Source organism: Staurois parvus, unplaced genomic scaffold, assembly GCF_062004578.1.
Source record: "Staurois parvus isolate SC_StPar_1 unplaced genomic scaffold, SC_StPar_1.0 ptg000084l, whole genome shotgun sequence".
NCBI lineage: Eukaryota > Metazoa > Chordata > Amphibia > Anura > Ranidae > Staurois > Staurois parvus.
Genome location: NW_028317880.1, coordinates 486,277 through 511,238, shown reverse-complemented (window position 1 = coordinate 511,238; position 24,962 = coordinate 486,277). Strand labels below are relative to the sequence as shown.

Sequence of the window (24,962 nt, the reverse complement as noted above, 5' to 3'; positions counted from 1 at the left end):
GTTGGGTCTGTTGGATTTCTATTACTCTACTACACCTGCTAGTAAATTATTTGCCATGTAGAAATATAATTTCTACCAAAAACACTGATTGATCAGGTTAGTGATGTCTGACTGCTGTTATTTTGAACACAAATATATGTCACATGCCTGTGATCGACTGGTTGCCAAACCCAGCTTTGTAGACTACATTTAACATGTTTAGTTACATAACTAGCACATAAAAGCATTCTCATAGTGAGGTACTGCTAGAATTCAGTTACTGGAATGCAGACACACTCTTGGACTAGACTGTGGATTTAGTTGTTTTCATAATCATGTAGCTACTTTAGGTAGTTTTTAAACTTCAGGTGCTCGGTTTTTCCCCATATATGTACTAACCTAAACCTTTCAGCACAGACTAAATCACAGCTTGTTTGCAAATCATATGATAGTAAAGACCAAAAGCTAGGAGGGCCAACTTCTAGGAGTCATAATCTCATCCTGCGGTCATCCTATTTCAGTTGTAGTAAGCAGCACAAAACACCATAAAAGGCCATATCCAATACAAGATGGGAGGGAGCTATGTCCCTCAATGAACTCCAAGAAAAAGATTTCATGAGCAGAACAAAAATCCCATTTTATTTATTGTCCATTGAGGGACACAGCATTTCCTATTCATGAACCAATGGACATCCCCAAGCAGTTCAAAGCAGGGGTATTTTGTAAAACTAGGTGAAGGTGTGGGCTGAAGAAAAGGTAGAAGCTTCACAAATTTGAGGTACAAAAATCTGATGGTGAAAGGCCCAAGACATTCATTTGCCCTAGTGAAGAGGGCACAAACAGGAAAGGGTGGGAAAGTTCCTATTTGTACACCTGTACATCAGTTTGCTGAATACACCTGGAAATAGTTGAACTGGAAGCCGAAGCCCATTTCTTGGAACCCTCCAGAATGGCAAACAACAAATGATATTTCCAAAAAACTATGAGCAATCTTCTTACAATGTTTAGTAACCAGACAAAGAAAGGCAAATAAATGTCTTCATTCATAACCTTTTCTCTCTGAAGAACTTAAACAAATTCTTTACAGGACATGGCAGCTACATCAGAGACTTTCTAGCCTAAGTAATTGCCACAAATGAAGCCATATTGTGTGATATAGAAGACAGAGAGAAATTTCAGACTGGTTTAAAAGTAGGTTTCTGGAGGACTGACAAGACCAAGTTGAGATCCCGTGGTTGACGTGACAATCTAATAGGAGCAGAAATATAAGTGACTCCTTGAACAAAAGTCTTGATCGAAGAGTGAATAGCCAATCGACTCTGCAAGTGAATAGCCAATGCTGAAAACTGAGCTTGAGGGTACTCCCCAGTGAAATGGGTCAACCCTTAGCCTCATACCAGCCGAAGTAGGCCTTACAGGTGCAATGATACATTTTTGGGAAGTGGATTCTAATGGTAGAGATCATAGAGTATGAGATACCTTGGTCCCTCAGGTCCCAGGAAGCCACCAGCGCATCCATTACCAGTGGATTGTGAGACCTGGAATAAAGCCTATCTAACTTCCTAGATAGGAAGCAGATCTATTATCCAGCATTCCCCAGTGGAAGCAGAGATCGTGGCATGTTAGACTATTCCCCAGGATCCAGGCATTGTCAACTCAGAAACCTGTAAATTTTCCATGCCACTAACAGAGCTGGAATACTGTTCTGTCCAGGCCAACCTCTACTCCCCTGGCTGTTGCTAAGCTCTTTGGCTCTACTTGTTGATGTTTGCCATTGTCTGATTTATTATTTTGGACGACCTGACATTTGTGCAGACAAGGGAAAGAAGGCAAGGCCAGAGACATTGTCCACCACAAATATGATGTCCTGGCATATTCACCCAACTGGATCTCCCTGTTTAAAGAGAGGAGGATTTGTCCCATTCAGATAAACTGTTCCTTTGCAAGCATCCCGTATGACACTAGGCAAATTACATGACTTAGACATAATACAATGAGAACCAAAACTCTCATGCAATTCCACAGGATAGATCATCTGTGTAAAAGGCATTAATGAGCCTGAAACTGGAGTTTCTCCAGGCGAGAAGACTGGCTAAAGCAGTGTCCAGTGCAAGACTCAGATAATATAGGCAATGGGATGGTGTCAGTGATGACACCTTTATACTGAAAAGCCAATAATAAAAAATTCTTCCAGAGTCTGAAGAGTTATGTTGACATTGATCTCTAGATTCACTGATGACCGTTTCCTTATCAGCATGTTGTCCACGTAGCCTTTAAACAGGTATGACCTGTACTCAAAGAGTACAAACCCTTGGTGAACACTCTGGATGTAGATGAATAGCTGAAAGATGGGCACAAATTTATAGAAATTGACCACCATGGTGAACGGGAGAAACCATTGGTGATCCTTAGATGTAAAGGCATGCATCCTGACAGAAGAAAATTAAGAGTGAATAATAACTATGAGAGCCTTCAAATCCAGAATAATATGCATAACAGCTTTCTGCTTGAAAACAGTAAACAGGCTGGAGATTTTCCCTGCGGGAGAACAGGAACAATGACTTCCTGAGACAGTACTCCCTAAATGGCCTGTCAGAAGCTGAGACCAGGATGCTTGAAGCAATGAATACTGCTGTGGGAAAGGGAAGGGGGGGGGAGATTTCTAGTCTGCGTCTGCGCCCAAAGGTTACAATATTCAGCACGTACAGATAATCTCCAGATCTCTGCAAAGGGTCACATATGTCCACCCAGTTGTAGACTACTACAGGCTGCAGATGCAGATTGCATTATAGCCCACGATTCACGAATATGAAACACAGTATCCCTCAGTAGATGATAAAGCAACTCAACATTTTGACATGTGACGAGAACAGGAATAGGGGGAAATCTTCCAACGGAGACACTTGCTCGAGCAATAATTGTCTAGAAAGGGTTTTCCTACACTTTGGGGATTTATCCTTACTTCCTGCTGGACAGGAAGTGAGGTAAATTTCCCCAATAGGACACAATAACAGAAAGACTGACCGGGGTTTTAACCTTTCCCTACTTTATACAAAATAGAAAAAAAAAAGTTTTGGTTTTAGAAGTACTTTAGGATTGAGAACAGGCTTGTTTAAGATGCTTTGCAACAGATTTACCTAAATGTTTCCACAGTTGTTTAACCACTTGATAACCGGGCTATAGCCGAATGACGGCTACAGCGCGGTTTTCCAGTTCTGCGAGGACGTCATATGACGCCCTCCCAGAACGCGCTATCCCGTGCACCCCCAACGGCAAGCACCTGGCAATCTCCATGATCGCTGTGTCCTACGGACACAACTGATAATGTGATGTGGTAAAAGGCCAATCACAGCGTCCTTTTACCACATGATCAGCTGTGTTCAATGACACAGATCACCGTGCCCAGCAGTGCCACCCTCCAGTGCCCAGCAGTGCCACCCTCCAGTGCCCAGTAGTGCCACCTATCAGTGCTGCCAGTCATTGCCCAGCAGTGCCACCAGTCAATGCCACCCATCAGTGCTGCCTATCCGTGCCCATCCTTGCTGCATATCAGTGCTGCCTATCAGTGCCACCTCATCAATGCACATCAGTAAAGGAGAAAAATTACCTGTATGCAAAATTTTATAATAGAAACAAAGAAACATTTTTCTAATTTTTTGCTCTTTTTTTGTTTATAGCGCAAAAAATAAAACACGCAATGGCGATTAAATACCACCAAAACAAAGCTCTATTTGTGTGAAAAAAATTATAATTTCATATGGGTACAGTGCTGCATGACCGCGCAATTGTCATTCAAAGTGCGACAGCGCTGAAAACTGAAAAGTTTCCACTGTTTACACTTGACTTCCCTACACTCACCCCAAAGAAAAGGTCTTATGTAAGCTTGGTCTGCTGTGACCTGGTGATTAGCTCAGGTATTTTCTTTACTCCAGGTGGCAAAGGAGCGAAGGGGAAGTGGGTATATGTGGCAGGGGAACGACATTTCAATTAAGTGTTGCTCTAAACAGGATTCACTGTAATGATCCTGTACAATTTTATACAGTAACAAAAATCATAAGGAGAAATGCCACAGTGATGTGAAGTAGCAATATTTATTGTAAAAGGCATATGGCTCGCATTATTAAATTATAAAGTCAATTGATATTGTTAGACTCAGTCAAAAAATATGCAGTTCATCAGGTCACATTATTGTTCAGTTAGCTGTATGTAGAATGTGACAGTTGTATAAATACTCCAATTACCATGGCCAGGTAACATGCAGCACGGTTCACATGCAACCTCTCCAGTGTCTCACTAGTGATCACAATCTCCTCAGATGTGGCATATTTAGCAAGGTTAAGCGCTTCTGAGTATTGGTTGATAGACTCATTCTTGTGTCCTTCTTTGTACAGATCATTTCCCTCATTGTAAAGGTTTCTGACCAGCTTTTGCACAAAAACCTGTCAAAGGAAAACAAAACACATCATAAACAACACAAATATAAAAATAATACTGTAATTTAAAAAGGCAATGTTCCATTTACCTCATATTCTTTTTGACTGCCAAAAAAAGGTAATGAAGACCTGAAATAAAAAACATAACTCAGAAAACATTTGTGATTTTTTTTGTCCACAAAATAATCTATACATATCCACTACTTAATGGTCCTGTAATCTATTTTTCATGAAATTGTTTCTTACTGTGTTCACCTGCCTTCTTGTAACTTCCTGCTTCAGCTCCTAAACCACTTCTTTTTCCCTCTCATTTCCATATGTTTGGAACAAGCAGCGCACATTAGTTTCAAGCATGCGCACTACTCTGCGCACACTACACATTCTGATGTCCCTACTCCACAGCAAGCAAAAGAGGGTGGCTACATTCCTGCTTACAGAGGGACCTTGGAGAATGCATGTAGCCACCCTCTAAAAGGAAATCAGATCACAGCAGCAAAAAAAAAAGGCATTTGGAATTTTCTGGCAGACAGCGGGAGCCATCGTCGGAAGCGGAGACTTTTTTTAACATTCTTTTTTCGGGTCGGCAGCGGGCATTGTGATTGACGTTGGATCTACTGTGGATGACATTCTTTTATTTTTTTCTTTTCATAAAGGACTTGTCAAAGACCGTGTCCTGTCTTTTTTCAGTGCGGACAGCAGAGGGAGCTAACTCAGCTCTTTAGTGCATCAGGCTATTTATCACCTTTCCTGCCCCCTTCTAGACACTCCTCTCCAGGTATTCACAGGAGCATGATAAATATTCAGGCTGGTTATTTGCATCTCGCTCCCTAAGCCCTGGAAACTTCTTTCAGAGGTAGGGGGAAGCAATCCAACTCCTAGCCCGGGAAACATTGAACAAACATAAAGAAACAAAATATACCTAGCATTATATATACATATATATATATATATATATATACACACACACACACTCATCACTATGTTGTGTAAACAATGGCATGAACAAAACTCACTGAATAAATTCAAGTCCATTTTTTATGTCCTCCTGCCTGTTGTGTCGATCAGTCAGCTCATTGGACATCTTGTCGTCTTCATCAGATTTTCACAGTAGATGCAAATCTAGAAAACTAAGGATTACGTGTCATAAATGTACAGAAGTGCTATTACAAGAGCTTATGTTACTTAAAAGGGTAGCTGTTCAGTATAATACTGTAAACAAATCACTTCCATAAGAAAGGTAACAGTAGGCTGATGAAATGTAAATACAGCCAGTATGTATGTGTGGCGGATATGATATACGTGTATGACTGTGTGCCGGATATGACATACGTGTGTGCCAGATATGACATACAGTGTTCAGCATAGATGAGTACACCCCTTTTGAAAAGTACGATTTCAATCAATATCTCAATGAACACAAGAACAATTTCCAAAATTTGGACAAAACGTTTTATAGAACATTTATTTAGCTCATCACATGAAAGTAAGGTTAATAAAATAACCTATATTACAGAATCTGCAGTTTTACAAAAATGAATATACCCCACAACAAAAACTACTAAATCTAGTATTTTGTATGACCGCCATGATTTGTAAGGACAGCACCAAGTCTGCAAGGCATGGAATGAAGAAGTTGGCGACATATTGCAACATCTATCTTTTTCCATTCTTCAAGAACGACCTCTTTTAGAGCCTGGATGTTGGATGGAGAGTGATGCTCAACACAGTGGCTAAATGGTTAGCACTTCCGCCTGGCAGTACTAGGGTCTTTTTTACACATTAATATGTTTTGTTTTTTTTGCGTTGTGGAGTGTTTATATTGTTACATTTTTGTATCACTTCTACTACAGTATTCTGACTGATATGTAAAGCTTTGCTGATCTTCCTGTAGCCTTCACCTTTTTTGTTTTCTTTCTCAGGCCTTGTGACATTTCTCTTTCATGTAGTGCCATTGCAGACAGAATGAAACGGGAAGGGGTATTCTTTGTTAACCGCTTTTCGACCGCCCTATAGCAGAAATACTGCTACAGGGAGGCACGACTGCGCAAAATCACATATATATACGTCATTTTGCATTTCTGGGTAGGGGGCGCGTGATTACTCGCTGGCGCCCGGTGATTGCCAAGGATCTCCGACGGGGAGGAGAACTGTATGTAAACAATACAGTTCTGCCTGTCGGCTCATGCCCACTGCTTTGGGTGGCTGTGCACAGCACAGCCATCCAAAGCAGTGTGCTTACAGTGAAGCACACAGACACAGGACAGAGTAAAACAGCATACAGTTAACTCTTTGATTGCCCCTCATATTAACCCCTTCCTGCCCAGTGCCATTAGTACAGTGTCTGTGCTTTTTTTTTTTTTTTATAGCACTAATCACTGTATTGGTGTCAAAGGGGATGTCAGTGACACCAAGTCAGGTCCCCCCAGTGTCAGAATGCCCGCCGCAGTCTTGATATATGTCGCTGATCGCCGACATTACTAGTAAAAATATTTAAAAAAAAAAAAAGCCCAATATATATACTGACATTTGTAAATGCTGTATCACGTAAACCAATTAATTTACATGTATTGGGATTTCTTTTTTTAGCAAAGACATGTAGCAGAATACATTTTGGCTTAAATTCATAAAGAAATTTGATTTTTAAAATCTTTTTACTGGGCATGTTTAATAGCAAAAAGTCAAAATTATTTTTTCTCAAAATTACGTCAATTTAATTTGGATGCAGCGTTGCATGACCGCGCAATTGCAATTCTGCAAGGAAAGGAAAGGTTTTCTGACAAATCTGTTGGGGTGTACTCATTTATGCTGAGCACTGTACATGTGTATGACTCTGTGTGTGCTGGATATGAAATATGTCAGTGGCAGCCAAAGGGGTCTGATTGTGAGTTTTTTCTGCTCACACCACACTAAACCATCCTGCACAAATTGTGCATTTGTAGGGATGTGTGCATGGCTAAAAGGTGGCACCATGTAAATCCAAACATGCACGGCGACTTAGAATCCAGAGCAACAAATTACCCATGTCAGGACATAACACCAATGTTTTGAAAGTACATAGAACCTGCTTATCAAGGTCACAAGCAGAGACAAATGAACTACAACCATGCAGGTCTATAGATATATACATACACCCATATCGGAAAAAACATGGGTAAAGCATAAAAACCATCTCCCTACAAGTTGCCATACTAGAGACCATGGGGTTTATTTATTAAAGCTTAAAATAGTGCAAAATCAGGCTCACTTCTGCATGGAACCCAGTCAGCGATTGGAGCCATACATTTTGTATGGCTCTAATCACACCACACCAAAACGATGCAGGACACTTTTTTTGGTCTGCACTAGAATCGGAGCGCATGAGTATTCACACCTATGCGATCCAATTCTGTACATCACACTGCATTTTGCGGACCGATTTCGGGGTGTTAACATACACACCCGCAGCGGTTTGCATGAACAGGGTACAATTCTGATGCGGTACAGAATTCGCACAGAAAACGCTGTGGATTCTGCACCGCATTAGTGTGAACCAGGGCTTACTGTGAAAGCTCAATTGGACAAGTTGAGGTTAGAAGCTGATCAGTTTCTATGCAGAAGTGAGCCTGATTTTGCACTCTCCAGCTTTAGTAAATAAACCCCTCTGTGTCCAGGGACTGAACTATCTATACCACAACTGTCATGTTTGCCAGAATAACAAAAATGTGTTCGAAAAAGAAACCAAGTCAGCCCCTACCTCTGCCTGCCCTGTATTCAGGATGAAGGGTGAAGTCCTGTAACTGTATATGCAGGGATGGGAACGCTGCAGCAGAGTGCACTCCACCAAAAAATTGGAGGTGTATACGACAAGAGAGGGAGCAGAGCTATCAATCATCAGCAATTCCTCCATTCTTAGATCCGGTTTCATTTATAGAAGCAGTGGTATGACTTCTAAGAATGGAAGAATTAGGCATAAAGGGTTGGCAAAGTCTTGATGAGAGCCTGTGACCCCTTAGCTGTATTAACACCCCCTTGCACCAGAAGATTATGGCAGCAGGGGTAGTGGGGCATTATAGGAGGAAGATCTTATCTAAAGGAGGACACACCAGTGCAAGAGACACATCCTACTGAAAGTAATGTCCCTTTGGCTGATTTATTATTTTTATCTACACTTAAACTCAGTTCACACCTGTGCGGCTTTGAAGTCGCACTACTTCAGTGCGATTTCAAAGCCTCTGATCAGTACGTCTTCATGTGCGGCTTGACACATCTGTGCAACTTCATTTACACATGTCAATGCAAGCGGCACATGAAATTGTACAAAAATAGTGCAGGAACCGTTTTCTGAGTCGCACCGATTTGAACGGTTCCATAGCGGCAAATAGGGTGTGACCTGTCATGCACCTTTGATCTGTCAAGTCACATGGGGCAGCACAGTGGCTAAATGGTTAGCATTTCTGCCTGGCAATAACTAGGGTTGTTGGTTTAACCAAAAGACGCCCGGCCAATAGCCGTTTGGCGGCTGGCAAAATGCTGTAGATTTCCGGGGTGGACGCCAAATGGCGTCCTCCCGGGCATGCGCAGTTTTCGCACTTGCAGAGCCGCGCAGCAGTGCGATCTGTAACCGGCCGTGTACCTCAGACACGGCCGATGACAGATCTGAGTACCGGCCCCCCGTTGCCGGTACCATGTGACCTGCTATGACCAATCACAGCAGGTCACATGACAGTTGTATACAATGGATGGCTTCATTCATGCTATCCATTGTATACTAGTGTCTAGCTGTGAATGGTCACAGCGATCACATGCACGTCATGTGAATAGCTGTGGCCAAATCACAGCTAAGCACAAAAAAAAAAAAAAAAAAACCTTAAAGGAATTGATGTCATTCAGGTAAATGCTTGCTTATAGCAAAGTAATTCTTTGCTATAAGCAAATTCTGTAAAAAACAAAATACTGATCACTTCCCCAAAGTAGTACAATGTTACTATGGTAACATTGTACTACTTTGGTCATAGTGAAATATGAAAAAAAAAATCTTAAAAAAAAGAAAAAACATTTAATAAAAATGTAAAATTAAAAAAAAAAATTATATATTTTTTTTCATACTGTCAGTGTCCCTGATCACCGCCATGCCAGTTATATGATGACGCTGTACTGCACTGGTGACAGTATGTAAAAAAAAAAATAGTGAAAATAATTTTATACATTTTTTAATTTTCCAAAACATTATGACAAAAAAAATATAACTTCAAAAAATTCGCCATGCCTCGTGAAGTACGTCTGACTGTCTACTTTGCAAAAAGGGGCCATTTGGGGGATATCTGTTCTGACATTCTTGGACCTCAAGAAATTAGATTGGCCATCAGTACTTCAGAATTGATCAATTTTCAGATCTATACCATAGTTTGTGATCTCTATAAATTTACTACAAACTAAAAAATACATCCTAATTTGGGTTATTTTAACCATATAAATGTAGCAGAATACATCTTGGCCTAAATTTATGAAGAACAATTATTTATGTGCAAACTTTTATAACAGAAAAAGAAAAATGTGGGGTTTTTTTTCAAAATTTTCGGTCTTTTTTTGTTAATTCAGCAAAAAATAAAAATCCCAGCGGTGATTAAATACCACCAAAAGAAAGCTCTAGTTGTGTGAAGAAAATGATAAAATTTTAGTTTGGGTACAATGTTGTATGACCGCGCAATTGTCAAAGTGTGAGACTGCTGAAACCTGAAAAATGGACTGGGCAGGAAGGGGTAAAAGTGCCCAGTATTGAAATGGTTAAATCCCAGCCACGGCTCCTCCTGCCTGGAGTTTGCATGTTCTCCCTGTGCCTGCGTGGGTTTCTTTCAGGTACTCCGGTTTCCTTCCACACTCCAAAGACATGCTGGTAGGTTAATTGGATCCTGTCTAAATTGGTCCTAGTATGTGTGTGTATGAATGTAAGTTAGGGACCTTAGACTGTACGCACCTTGAGGGTTAGGGACTGATGTGAATGTACAATATATATGTAAAGAGCTGCGTAAATTGATAGCGCTATATAAGTACCAGAAATAAATAAATACATTTTTGTCCTGGGCACAAAGCATTGTGACAGCACCATGTAAGGACAAGTTGCACTGATGCAAACCGGGGCTTAAGCTTGAAAGCAATATTGAACCCAAAAGCAAACATTAGATTGCAGCTTACTAATTCTAAGATGTGACGACTGCATTTGTTTTATTTTTTTAGGCTTTCTTTTATTTTCACCTGGTGATCCTGCCAGAAAATGTGTTCTTTTACAACAGAACAGGCTTTCCTGCAGCTGTAGTAGTTATAGGGTTAAGAAAAACCATTTAACACTGACAAGGGTGCTTACAAAGATCAGCTTTTATTTCACATAAAACCTTTATCGCAAAATAATTAAAAAGTGTTAGCTGGAGTTTGGCTTCAATTTGTCAGTGTATTTAAGTCTGCTAGTATACCTAACACTCCCCTTCCCCCAGACTGACAAAGCTGCTGTCCAAAGGTGCCCTCTGTGCTCCTTCATCCAGAGTGGCGTCTCACTAATGCAGGACATGTTACTGGCCAGGTCACCAGGTGAAATCCGAGGGAAAAAAGCCCAAAAAAAAGAAAACTAATGCAGCCACCACATCGAAGGATTGGTAAACTGCAATAGGTTACATTTTTGGTTTTGGGTTTATTACTGCTTTAACCTTTCCCTATTCTATACAAATCCAACAACAATTTTGCCTTTAAGATACACTGTTTCAACGACATAATTAGAACTCTGTGTAAGTGTATATAATAAGCAGACATAGCCCCTTGAGATACACATACCACCTATGATTCAGGAGAATAGTCACCCCTGAGACTGTATAATTGTTATGTTTCTGCACAACAGGAAACATTACAGATAAAACCTGCCTGATGGCATTTGCATGTGATCTTGAGTAAAAGTAAAAAACATTCCTGGATTTCTCTTAGTATTGCTAAAGTGAACATTGAGCATGCATTTCACTTGCTGAAGACAAAACTGAAGGGAAAATTCCCTAAGAACAAGCAGGAACTGAAGACAGTTGCAGTAGAGGCCTGGCAGAGCATCACCAGGGATGAAACCCAGCGTCTGGTGATGTCTATGCGTTCCAGACTTCAGGCTGTCATTGACTGCAAAGGATTTGCAACCAAGTATTAAAAAGTGAAAGTTTGATTTATGATTATTATTCTGTCCCATTACTTTTGGTCCCTTAACAAGTGGGAGGCACATATGCAAACTGTTGTAATTACTACACCGTTCACCTGATTTGGATGTAAATACCCTAAAATTAAAGCTGACAGTCTGCAGTTAAAGCACATCTTGTGCTTTTCATTTCAAATCCATTGTGGTGGTGTATAGAGCCAAAAATGTTAGAATTGTGTCGATGTCCCAATATTTATGGACCTGATTGTATATCTGGCATGAGGGTAGTAAGTATCAGCCATTCAGGCATAGAATCCTCATCAATAGAAGTAACTTGTTTGTCTTATGCTGCTCCAAAAAAAAAAAAAATTCCTGGAGCTCCACTGAAACTTTGTCAAGATTAAAAAATGTCGAATTCAAAATGCCTTGAAACAGAATCTGTATGGAGAAGAACTGGTATTCTTTACTGATCACTTTGGTATCATATTCTGTCCATTTCCAAAAAGCCCTTGTATTCTATTTACACATTTAAACAACAGGATTCTTTCACTATATGAGAGATGAAACTCTGAGTTGCAGCACCAGCAGTAGAGAGCTGTAATATCCATCATCAATAAGGTGCCAATTCAGCATAGGAGACCATGAGTGCTGGTCAGGTATTAGGGCTCATGCACATGGATGTATTCAAGTGTACACAACAAGAATTCAGTGTACTTTCATCCCTGGGAATCACTGGTGTTGGCATACACCTACAGCCAGCAGACTGTACAAAGGCTGGTTGATAGAAGGCTTTACGCATTTCACCGCACATCCAAGTGGTTAAACGTAAAGAAATTAATGAGTGCTCATTAACACTAGCGGTTTTGGGGCAGTAAAAACCTGTGGTTGACCTTCACTTTTACCACCCTTCAATTGACACCCTCTTTAGTTTCAGAGACAGCAGTCGGGGCTGTACAGATGCCGCAGCAGGATTATACCCCTTGTCACTTTTGGCAGGTGTTCAAATGAGTGGGGCTGCTCTGCAAGCACCCCACACCCGCATGTAATGCATAAAATTGTAGCATGCTAGTGTGTGGTTCAAGGGGTTAAATGCCTCCTCAGTGCCTGTCAAATCCAAGCGCAATCTGCATTTGGATCGCTCTTTAGAGCAAAACTCATGTTAATGAGTTCTTAGCCCTTGTTCACACCTGGCTTTTACGTGCATTCCCATTGCAGGGCCGTGTTTTGTTGACACAGGTAAGCACCAGTGTTGTGTATGTCCACATCTGACTACAGTCTATTGGTACGCAGTGGTTGTAAGGACACAGCCACTGCTCCCAATATGACATCGTATGGCTGCACAGCCCTGAACGCACCCAGGGTGTGACAACACCGGTGCATACCTATGCCGGCAAAACACATAACTGCCTGTAATGCAAGGCTGGACACAAAACAAAGAGCAAGTCACACACACAATACACAGGTACGTCTAACCAGCACTTACACCATTATTCTAAGCTTGTGAGAGAAACACTACCAAGTGTAAAGCCGCCCTGGCACATCATGCAGCATTCACTCAGCTCCCCAAGAAATAACAGAATCCAACTGCAATATTCTTGCACTGACAAAACCTCAACTTTTATTATCACACGACACACAGGAGGATATATCTTATAGTCATCACAATCTGCATAAAAACACACACCAATAGTAATGTGAGTATTACAACAATCTTTTGACAGCGTCACAACATAGAATTAATACATTACCAAAGCTACGGGAAGGAAATGACCTCATCGAAACCATAGTGCATGGGAGACTGTGCAGAAGCCTGGGTCACGATCGAGACTGATAAATCCATACAACCTTGGCAAGATCCCCAGCATCAGAGCGTCCCCTTTCGCATGGGAGGCCTTCCTGATCTCATCTTGTCCAGGCCTCTCTTAAATACCCTGGTTCTTTGTAATCTGGCAACAATCCTAAAATGGGCGGGCGCCTGGCCCATTCCAGGAAGCGCTTACTCGAAAACACCAAAAGGTCCCATAATGTAACATGAATCACACCCCTTGTGACTCTGTAAGTTTTCCTTTAGCCCTTAGGAATGACATAATTGTCATTCCCTGTGTTTCTGGCATATGGGCAGAGATGCATAATTGTAAAAATCCCTAAGAAACAAAGGGTCCAAGGCCAGCACATTTCATAGGTATTACACTGCCCCATGCATGACTCGACAAATCCCAAAGGCCAGGTCGCACAGGCAACTAAAAATTGCGTCCTGGTGCCTGGGTTCACACACTGCTTCCCGTAGACTTCTATGGGAAGTCGCGCCCCGTAGACTTCTATGGGAAGTCGCGCCCCGTAGACTTCTATGGGAAGTCGCGCCCCGTAGACTTCTATGGGAAATCGCGCCCGTATACTTCTGGACTGGTAATGTGTTAGGAACATAAGTATGCCCCATCATTTGATGGAAATTAAAATTATCAATCTACAGAGGAATGAATTCAAAGACACCCCAAAAATCAAAGTGAAAAATGATGCAGCAGGCTAGTCCATTTTGCTGAAATTTCATTCCAACAGCTCAAAATGGTACTCAGTAGTTTGTATGCCCCCACGTGCTTGTACGCTTGCCTGACAACATCGGGGCAAGCTCCTAATGAGACAATGGATGGTGTCCTGGGGTATTTCCTTCCAGATCTGGACCAGGGCATCACTGATCTCCTGGACAGTTTGAGGTGCAACCTGGTGGCGTCGGATGGACCGAAACATGATATTCCAGAGGTGTTCTATTGGATTTAGGTCAGGCAAGCGTGGGGGCCATTCAGTGGTATAAATTCCTTCATCCTCCAGGAACTGCCTGCATACTCTTGCCACATGAGGCTGGGCATTGTTGAGCACCAGGAGGAACCCAGGACCCACTGCACCAGCATAGCGTCTGATAAAGGGTCTAAGGGTTTCATCCCGATACCTAATGGCAGTCAGGGTGCCATTGTCTAGCCTGCAGAGGTCTGTGTGTCCCTCCATGAATATGCCTCCCAGACCATCACTGACCCACCACCAAAATGGTCATGCTGAATGTTACAGGCAGCATAACGTTCTCCACAGCTTCTCCATACCCTTTCACATCTGTCATGTGCTCAGAGTGAACCTGCTCTCATCAGTCCATCACTTCTAGAGTAACTGCCTGTCTCCTGGAATCTCCTCCAAGCTTGAAACTGTGCTGAGAGACAGCAAACCTTCTGGCAATGGCACATTATGATGTGCCATCCTGGAGGAGTTGGACTGCCTGTGCAATCTCTGTAGGGTCCAGGTATCGCCTCATGCTACCAGTACATTGACTCTAGCCAAATGCAAAACTAGTGAAAAACAGTCAGAAACGATGCAGTAGGGAAAAAAATGCCTTGGCCTCCACCTGTAAAACCATTCCTGATTTGAGGGTTGTCTCATTGTTGCCCATCTAGTGCAACTGTTGTTAATTTCATTAACACCAAAGCAGTTGAAACTGATTAACAACCCCCTCTGCTGATTAACTGACCAGATCAATATCCCAAGTCAACAAAGGTGAACGTATCCTTTTAATGGTTCTAAAACACGAGAGGAGGCAGAGATGGGCCTTCAGGTTATGTGACCGCTGTCACATGATTGGAAAGCTATTGAAAGCGATTACAAGTATGCATCAAGAGTTAAGCGATGGCTACTGTGCTGAGAAAGCGCTCTCAGCATGGTTAGTAGTTTTACCAGAGCCATATATGCGTGCAGCCTGCATCAACAGGTTAATGAACTGTTATGTTCAGCTCAAGTCTGGGTGTTTGAGCTTTGATGTTTACTATTTGTTTCAAATATGATTGGTTTGTATATGGTTATTTAACCCCTGGACGCTGACGTCACACAAATATGCGGCCTCACAGAACTGGGCTTTGTTCCATATTTGCATACCTATCTTTGTGCTGGGAGCATGCCGCACTGCGCGCTCCCAGCACAAAGACCGTGGTGTCACTGAGAGCCCCGGGTCCCGGTCTAACGATCGGGACCCGGGACTCCCGATTCCAGGTCACATGATCGCTGTGATAGCCTATCACAGTGATCAGTCACTGTGCAACCCGGCCCCCTTTTTTTCACCCTCTCTCTGAATGGAGAAGAGAGATACATTGTATCTTTCTAACTCCTGGCATAGAGAGGGAAAAAAAATGTTTGTAGAAAAAAAAAAAGATAAAGATATTAAAAAATAAAATAAAAAATGCCTAGATCAAGGTTTGATCTAGTTCAGTGCCAGGGTTATTGTTTGGGTCAAGGTCAGGGTCAAAGGTCAGGATTTAAAAAAAAATTTGGTGTCAGTGTTTTAGGTTAAAAAAAAAACCAATGCGCACTATTGTTTCTGGGCTGTACTACAGGTACAAATAACATACATATATATGGTATCGCTGCGATCGTCAAGTGCTGGAGAATTTATTTTGGGTTGTTCTTTGGTGGTAGGTTATGGTAGTAACGAGAAACACACAGCTAAATGAAAAAAAATATTTTTTTTTTTACTATTTTGGGCCAGTTTTCCTTTGATAATAATAAAAAAAAAATCAGGAGATATTACCATTTACCACCAAACGAAAGCCCAATTTGTCCTGAAAAAAATGCGGTATAATTCACCTGGATGTACAAAGTAGTTGTGATATGTACGGTTTTACTAACACATGTCAACGTTGCAAAATTGTGCTTAGGCATTTAGATTTGTTTTACCCTTAGGCGTGAAGGGGTTAAATATGTTAAGCCCCAGTTCACATCGGATGCACTCGCACCCTATTTCCAGCTATGGAACTGTTCAAATTGGTGCGGCTTGAGCAACTTTGAAAAAGATTCCTGCACTATTTTTGTGCGATTTCATGTGCGACTTGCATTGACACCTGTGTTCAAAGCCACACTTGAAATCAAATTAATTGGTGGTTTTGAAATCGTGCTGAAGTAGTGTGACTTCAATAGCTGCACCCGATATGAACCAGGGCTTAAAGCGTTACTAGACTCACCACAGTAAAATCAGTCTGTATATGCAGTAAAGCATGCTTGTTATACTCACTGTGGAACCTATCCTTTGCACTGTGTAAAAAGACTGTTTGACCCTGTCTTCTATGGTCCTCCCCTTCTTCCACAGTCCCCAATCCACTTGCTGATAGGACAGAGCCTTTGGGGCAAGCTGCACACGCTCTGTTTGATGTGTATTGCTGGAAAGTTATTTTATTTCTTGGGAGGGTGCATGTGATCAGCACAGAGCCAGTCAATGCTGTCCAGAGGCTCAGGGGCTAAGCAGCCTCATAGGACAATCAGGGGACAATGAAAATTTTAACCAGTGCTCAGCTGGACACTGATAGAAGTCACAATACTGCTCTAACGACTTGAGAAAAGATATTTAGCAGTTTATATTTACTAAAATAATTGCATTTCCATGTTCTGTGTACTGAGGGAGACCAGATATAATGAATGCAGGGTCCTGGGTTTAGTAAAACTTTAAAGGAAGCGTATTTAGGTGCTTTTAACCCCAACAAAGGGCAGTGGCCCAATATTTTCCAAAGATATTTATTTCAAGTACTTATACAAGGCTGTCAATTTACGCAGCGCTTTACATATATATTGTACATTCACATCAATCCCTAACTCTCAAGGGGCGTACAATCTAAGGTCCCTAACTTACATTCATACATACACATACTAGGGACAATTTAGACAGGAGCCTATTAACCTACCAGCATGTCTTTGGAGTGTGGAAGGAAACTGGAGTACCCAGAGGAAACTGACGCAGGCACAGGGAGAATATGCAAACTCCAGGCAGGTGTTGCCATGGCTGGAATTCGAACCAACGGCCCTAGTACTGCGAGGTGGAAGTGCTAACCATTTAACCACTGTGCTGCCTTATTATTTATTACAGGTATTTATAAAAGTGATGTCCATTTATGCAGTGCTTTACATATATATTGTACATTCACATCAGTCCATGCTCTCAAGGAGTGAACAGTCTAAGGCTGGCCATACATTATACAATTTTCTTGACCTATTTTCCTTTAGATTTACCAAAAAAGCATATAATATGAGGTCAAACCTAAACAACACTTTACTGTATTCTGTATTGAACTGTATTCAATTAGGCAAGTTCTTGCACTACATAGTTGAAGGTAAATCTAAAGGAAATTGTACAGAAATTTGTAAGACAATTGTACAATGTATGGCCAGCCATAGGCAGTGATTGCGAACCTTTTAAAGACTGACAGCCCAAACTGCAACCCCAAACCCACTTATTCATCGCAATGTGCCAACTCTGCAATTAAACCTGAATGCCAAGCTGGACCAATGTGTGTTTCCAATAGGGCCAAGTTCACACATCTGCATCCTCAGTGTAGGCAGACTATTCATTTCAGTGGGCTGCCTCACCCCTACAAACACAGTGAAAGAAGTCCCTATAATTTAACCCTCTGGTCCGAGCTCTGTCCTATCTGCAGTTCTCTAGCTGGGTAACCAATTTCTCCCTCCCTTCAGTCATGCGCGGTCCTATAGAGGCTCCTACTCCTTTCCGAGCATGCGCATCGGCCCCACTCCTTTCCGAGCATGCGCATCTGGCCCACTCCTTTCCGAGCATGCGCATCGGGCCCACTCCTTTCCGAGCATGCGCATCGGGCCCACTCCTTTCCGAGCATGCGCATCGGGCCCACTCCTTTCCGAGCATGCGCATCGGGCCCACTCCTTTCCGAGCATGCGCATCGGCCCCACTCCTTTCCGAGCATGCGCATCGGCCCCTATGTGCGCTGTTATCAGATGCTCGGCTGCTGGGGCGACTTGGTTAGTGTGCCGACAGAGGGCTCTGCGTGCCGCTGCACACGTGCCATAGGTTCGCCACCACTGGTCTAAAGTCTCTAACTCACATTCATACATACACATACTACCAGCATGTCTTTTAAGTGTGAGAGGAAACCAGAATACCCAAAGGAAACCCACGCAGGCACAGGGAGAACATGCAAACTCCAGGCAGATGGTGCCGTAGTTGGGATTTGAACCAACGACCCTAGTGATCATAGCTGGAAGAGCTAACCACTTAGCTACTGTTCTGGGCTTGCGGTTTCATTGAACATCTTTTATTTCAGGAGATTCAATATTTCCTGTTGGAAAGAAGTGCTTATTTATGGCATCCTGTGTTTTGTTGTGCATTCAAGAAACATTCATGGGATGGAGGACTTAGTGTGTCCCTGGACTGAGAAGCCATAATGTCTGTCAGTCATCACTGACCTGTTGGGCTCCGACACCTGTGAACCCCCACCAGCTAAAAAAAAAAAAATTACACTGATGTGCACCAAATGCGTTTGTGTACATGAACCCCAACACTGGGCCTTTATAGGTGTTCAGTCGGGGAAACCATTGTAGGAGAAGGGGGTGTCCAGTGCCCCCCCCCCCATTACACATGGTCCCCTCCTCCTATAGAGGGTGATAGAACACACAGCACCCGGACCGGATATCAGCACACTTCATCCACCCTGAGGAGAACTCAGGAAGTTTACAACGGACCAAGTCCACACATTTCCACAGACAAGAGCCTGGAAATCACACAGCCCCGTCCTCCCCAACTTCCCCTCATACACCATATGTGAGCGGACATTGTATGACTACACACCGCCCAGCTGCGGGCCCGACACCCCCACCGGTTCCCCTCGTACTATAGTCGGAGCCTCCACACACTACATGAGCCGTACACCGCACTCCCCCCACATATCCACCTCACACCGAGCACTCCTCACCTGCAGATAAGGCGCCCTTTCTTCTCTTCCCTCTAAGATGTCGGGGCTGCCGGCTGTCACAGCGCCGCCTACTGTTAGAAGGACCGAAGAGACGTCTGGCACAGCGTCACATGCCAGCCTGGCATGTGTTGGAGAGGATATAGCATGATGTGATGACCGAGGGGCACATGGGGCCTCTGCCTGTTGTTAATGGATCCTTTGGGCACATTATTCCTTCCATTAACACCAACAAATGATCTCTATCCTTCCACTGACACTATTAAAGGGGCATTTACCACTGACAACAATGATGGCGCACTCTTCCTCCCACTGACACCATTGATGGGGCACTATTCCTCCCACTGACACCATTGATGGGGCACTATTCCTCCTACTGACACCATTGATGGGGCACTATTCCTCCTACTGACACCATTGATGGGGCACTATTCCTCCCACTGACACCATTGATGGGGCACTATTCCTCCTACTGACACTATTGATGGGGCACTATTCCTCCTACTGACACCATTGATGGGGCACTATTCCTCCCACTGACACCAACAATGGGACACTTCCTCCCACTGACACCAATGGGACACTACTAGCACCCCCCCTCCCCGACACAATTGATAGGGAACTTTACTTTTCAATTACACCAACATGAGTCATTATTCCTCCCACTGACACCAACAATGAGGCAGTATTCCTCCCACTGACACTATTAAAGGGGTACTATACTTCCAAATGACACCATTGATGGGACACTATTTTTCTCTGTGACACCAACAATGGGACACTTTTTCTCCCATTTACATAATTGATGGGACACTATTCCTCCCACTGACACCAAATATGGGGCACTATTCTTCCCACTGACACCAACAATGGGACACTATTTTCCTCAATTACATCAGTAATGGGGTACTGTTTTTCCCAATGACACCAACAATGAGGCACTATTTCTCCCACTAACACCAATAATTGTACTTTTTTTTTTAAGGAGGAGGGGGTGGTCAACCATATCAAAGGCAGCCGAAAGGTCCAGAAGTTGGAGTACAGATAAAGGTGCATCTCAATAAATTAGAATATCATAAAAAAGTTAATTTATTTCAGTAATTCAATTCAAAAAGTGAAACCCATAGTATATAGATTCATTACACACCGAGTGATATATTTCAAACATTTCTTTCTTTTAATTTTGATGATTATGGCTTACAGCTAGTGAAAACCCCAAATTCTGAATCTTAGAACATTAGAATATTGTGAAAAAGTTCAATATTGTAGACTCACGGTGTCACACTCTTATCAGCTAATTAACTCACAACACCTGTTAAGGTTTCCTGAGCCTTTAAATGGTCTCCCAGTCTGTTTCAGTAGGTTACACCAGTGGTGGGCAACCTTTTTTTTCAACTGAGCCAAATCTCGCCAAAACCACGATTGAAATTTATTTTGATAGCCACATTTTTAAAACTGAAAATACATCCCCCATATAGTAATTCATCCCCCATAGTAATTCATCCCCCATATAGTAATTCATCCCCCATAGTAATTCATCCCCCATATAGTAATTCATCCCTCATAGTAATTCATCCCCCATATAGTAATTCATCCCCCATAGTAATTCATCCCCCATATAGTAATTCATCCCCCATATGGTAATTCATCCCCCATAGTAATTCATCCCCCATAGTAATTCATCCCCCATATAGTAATTCATCCCCTATAGTAATTAATCTCCCATATAGTAATTCATCCCCCATATAGTAATTCATCCCCCATAGTAATTAATCCCCCATATAGTAATTCATCCCCCATATAGTAATTCATCCCCCCTATAGTAATTCATCCCCCATAGTAATTCATCCCCCATATAGTAATTCATCCCCCATATAGTAATTAATCCCCCCTATAGTAATTCATCCCCCCTATAGTAATTCATTCCCCATATTGTGTCAATTCACTTACCTTTGCTCCGCGCGTTCCTCTCGCCGTGTTCCCGCGCCGTTCCGGTCTTCAGGGCGGACTGTGAGAGGAGAGGAGTTCGTCACGCTGCCCCGCCTACATCCGCGGGCCAGATTAAAAGGTCCGCCGGGCCGTAGTTTGCCCATTGCTGGGCTAGCTGCAGAGTCCTGACTTTTGGGGCGGCCGCCCGTGAGGAGGGAGGGGAGCAGGCGCCCGGCCCACAGAAGAGCCGCGTTGAAGTGTGTAAAGAGCCGCATGTGGCTTGCCGACCACTGGGTTACACAATCATGCAGAAGACTGCTGACTTGACAGTTGTCCAGAAGACAGTGATTGATACCCTCCACAAGGAGGGAAAGTCACAAAAAAGTCACATTGCTAAAGAAGCTGGCTGTTTACAGAGTGCTGTATCCAAGCATATTAATGGAATGTTGAGTGGAAGGAAAAAGTGTGGTAGAAAAAGGTGCACAAGCAACAGGGATAACCACAGCCTTGAGAGGATTGTGACGCAAAGGCCATTCAAGAATTTGGGGGACTACGGCTGGTGTCAGTGCCACCACACAGATATACCCAGGACATGGGATACAACTGTTGCATCTTTGTGTCAAGCCACTCCTGAACCAGAGACAATATCAGAAGCATCTTACACGAGCTAAAGAGAAAAAGGACTGGACTGTTGCTCAGTGGTCCAAAGTCCTCTTTTTGGATGAAAGTAAATTTTGCATTTAATTTGGAAATCAAGGTTCCAGAGTCTGGAGGAAGCGTGGAGAGGCACAGAATCCAAGTTGCACGAGGTCCAGTGTGAATTTTCCACAGTAAGTGATGAGTTGGGGAGCCATGTCATCTGCTGGTGTTGGTCAATGCAGGGCTGTGGATAAGGGGGTACCACCATTCCTCCTGTACAGGGACCAAGCCAGCTGGGTGAATTGTGTGTCAGCAGGGAGGATGATCGGCATGTTGGGGGGGGGGGCAATTACTGGAACCGATCCCCTGTATGGCTATCTCTGCAGCAGCTGAAAGCTGGCTTCTTCACCTCTCCCTTTCAGCTGCTTCAGAAACAGCCATACAGGGGATTGGTTCCAGTAATTGTCCTCCCCCCCTGCACCCATCACTCTCCCTGTACACCATACGTTTTCCCATTTTTCTGTGTGCCCCCCACCACCACAGTGCTGCCGGCTTCCCTCCTCTCCTTCCAACTGGCAACTACAAGCACACAATAGGATCCTTCTGGATGGAGAGCGGGGTAAGTGTCCAGTAAGTATGTCCTATTTACCAGCCCCTTCCTTTCCTGAATGAACACAATGAGTGATCGGTACCGATCACTCACTGCGATTATTTATAACTGAAGCATAGTAAACTGTGGGGGGGGGCTGTGTTTTATCAAGTCCAAAGTCAGCACAGCCCTATACCAGGAAATTCTAGAGGACTTCATGCTTCCCTCTGCTGACCAGCTTTACGGAGATGCCAATTTCATTTTCCAGCAGGACTTGGCACCTGCCCACACTGTGAAAAGTAGCAATACCTGGTTTAATAATTATGGTATCCCTGTGCTTGATTGGCCAGAAAACGCGCCTGACCTAAACCCCACAGACAATCTGTGGGGTATTGTCAATAGGAAGATGAGACACCAGTTCCAACAATGCAGACAAGCTGAAGGCTGCTATCAAAGCAACCTGGGCTTCCATAGCACCTCAGCAGTGCCACAGGCTGATCACCTCCATGCCAAGCAGCATTGATGCAGTAATTCATGCAAAAGGAGCCCCAACCAAGTATTGAGTGCATACTGCACATGGACATACTTTTCAGTAAACCAACATTTTTGTATTAAAAATCCTTTTTTATTGGTCTTAGGTAATATTCTAATTTTTACTTACTGAATTTTGGGTTTTCACTAGCTGTAAGCCATAATCATCAAAATTAAAAGAAAAAAATGCTTGAAATATATCACTCTGTGTGTAATGAATCTATATAATGTGAGTTTCACTTTTGGAATTGAATTACTGAAATAAATTCCTAATAAATACATTTTTGATGATAATCTAATTTAGGGCGTAGGTTGTTAAGATTGCTGAGATCCAAGGAAGGCTTTCTAAGAGTGGGGGTGATTAATGTGTGTTTTAGAGTGATGAGGAAGATGCCAGAAGAAAGGGAGAGATTGAAGATATGAGTTAGAGTGTTGGATAGAGCCAGAGGGTGACTGCAGTATTTGAGAGGGAATAAGGTCCAGGGGACAGGTGGTTAGGTGGGCGTTAGAAAAAAGTTTAGCAACTTAGTCTAAAGTAGCAGGGTTGAATAAGGGAAGTGTTGAGTGTACCTGTGGTCATGGGGTGTTAAGTGGGAGGGACATCTGTAGAGTGAAGATTTCATCACTGTAAGGAAATATGTCTTATTAACTGGCATCCATTTTGTATAATACCTCCATTTCTAGATGTGTGAACAGTTAGTTTCGATTTTGAGTTTCATTTGTAACTTCTATTTTCTATTCTCAGTAAACAGAACTACCTTATATGACATCCCTCAGCTATTTGAAGTTTCTAGGATAATTGTGCAGCACTAAAAAGTACCAAGAATGAAATATCAAGAATCAAAAGAGCATCCAGTTATTAAAATTATATGCGTTTAAATGAAAAGTTCTGATGATATAGAGAGAGTAAAAGTTCAAATGGGTATGATCCCAATTCAAATAAAAATCAACGATTAGAACCAAGGTGACTTAATTATTCCCAGCTGTGCACGATTCAATATTCCGGTGACGTGTGGGGTATGGGTAAAATGCACACTCACCAGATGTGCATTATTAAAGCGCGGTGTAAACAATAAATGATGGTCTGCCAGTAATCCCTTCTAGGGTGGTACCTGATGCAGCCTGAGTTAGGTGGCCTTCATCTCGGTTAGAGGATGGTAGTAAGCCGGAGGTCCCTTTAAGGATGTGACACAGTGCATAAAACCTCTTCCAGGCACTGGGGTGGTCACCAAGGAATCTCTGGGGAATTAAACGCTCATAACTAGTGGGACAACTAGTCATCAATTGGCTGATTTTGCTAGAATAAATGAGCTGCCTGTACTATCTCCGCTGGACTCGCGGAAAATGGTGCTTACACATGCGCACTTTCCGTTTTGGTCTTTGGCATTTGTGTTAATGTTCTGGACTAACGCAAAATAGCACCTGCAATAATGCGCATTTTGCATTAATATCCGGCAAGATGGCGCCCGCTAATTGTGCACGCCATCTAGGGCTATTTAAGGAACAGATAGAACGTCAGGCGGCAATGGCACACCCCTTTTGAGAACGTACTATCGTACGAAACGCGTCAAGGAGGAGCTTGCATGCCATGACATCACGCCACCGAATCACGGAGGTCCGGCGGCCATACTTTATCACCAGCTGGTCAGTTTATTCAGCAGCTTTATGCTCCATGTATTTCCACTACTGCATCACTTTTTCAGCCTATGTATGTGAATATATGGCCTATTTTAACCTTGAACACCATTAATAAATATACTTAATTACTACACTATGGGCATATTCCCTCTTTGCTCTGCACTGAGCATTTAATTCCCCAGAGATTCCTTGGTGACCACCCTAGTGCCTGAAAGAGGTTTTATTCACTGTGTCACATCCTTAAAGGGGACCTCCGGCTTACTACCATCCTCTAACCCAGATGAAGGCCACCTAACTGGGGCTGCATCCGGTACCACCCTAGATGGGATTCCTGGCAGACCATC

The 24,962-nt window shown here is 42.8% G+C and overlaps 1 protein-coding gene across 1 annotated transcript in view; it reads right to left on the bottom strand.

Moving 5' to 3' along the window:
- Positions 1-19,423, bottom strand: part of ZC3H7A (zinc finger CCCH-type containing 7A) — a 113,549-nt gene extending 94,126 nt beyond the window's left edge. The window contains exons 1-4 of the mRNA XM_089669933.1: positions 19,296-19,423; positions 5,426-5,539; positions 4,502-4,541; positions 4,221-4,418 (exon numbers count right to left, since the gene is read on the bottom strand). Of these exons, the coding sequence (XP_089526059.1) occupies positions 4,221-4,418; positions 4,502-4,541; positions 5,426-5,493 (306 nt within the window). The 5' untranslated portion in view covers positions 5,494-5,539; positions 19,296-19,423. The remainder of the gene's footprint in view (positions 1-4,220; positions 4,419-4,501; positions 4,542-5,425; positions 5,540-19,295) is intronic.
- Between the last annotated feature and the right edge of the window lie 5,539 nt (positions 19,424-24,962).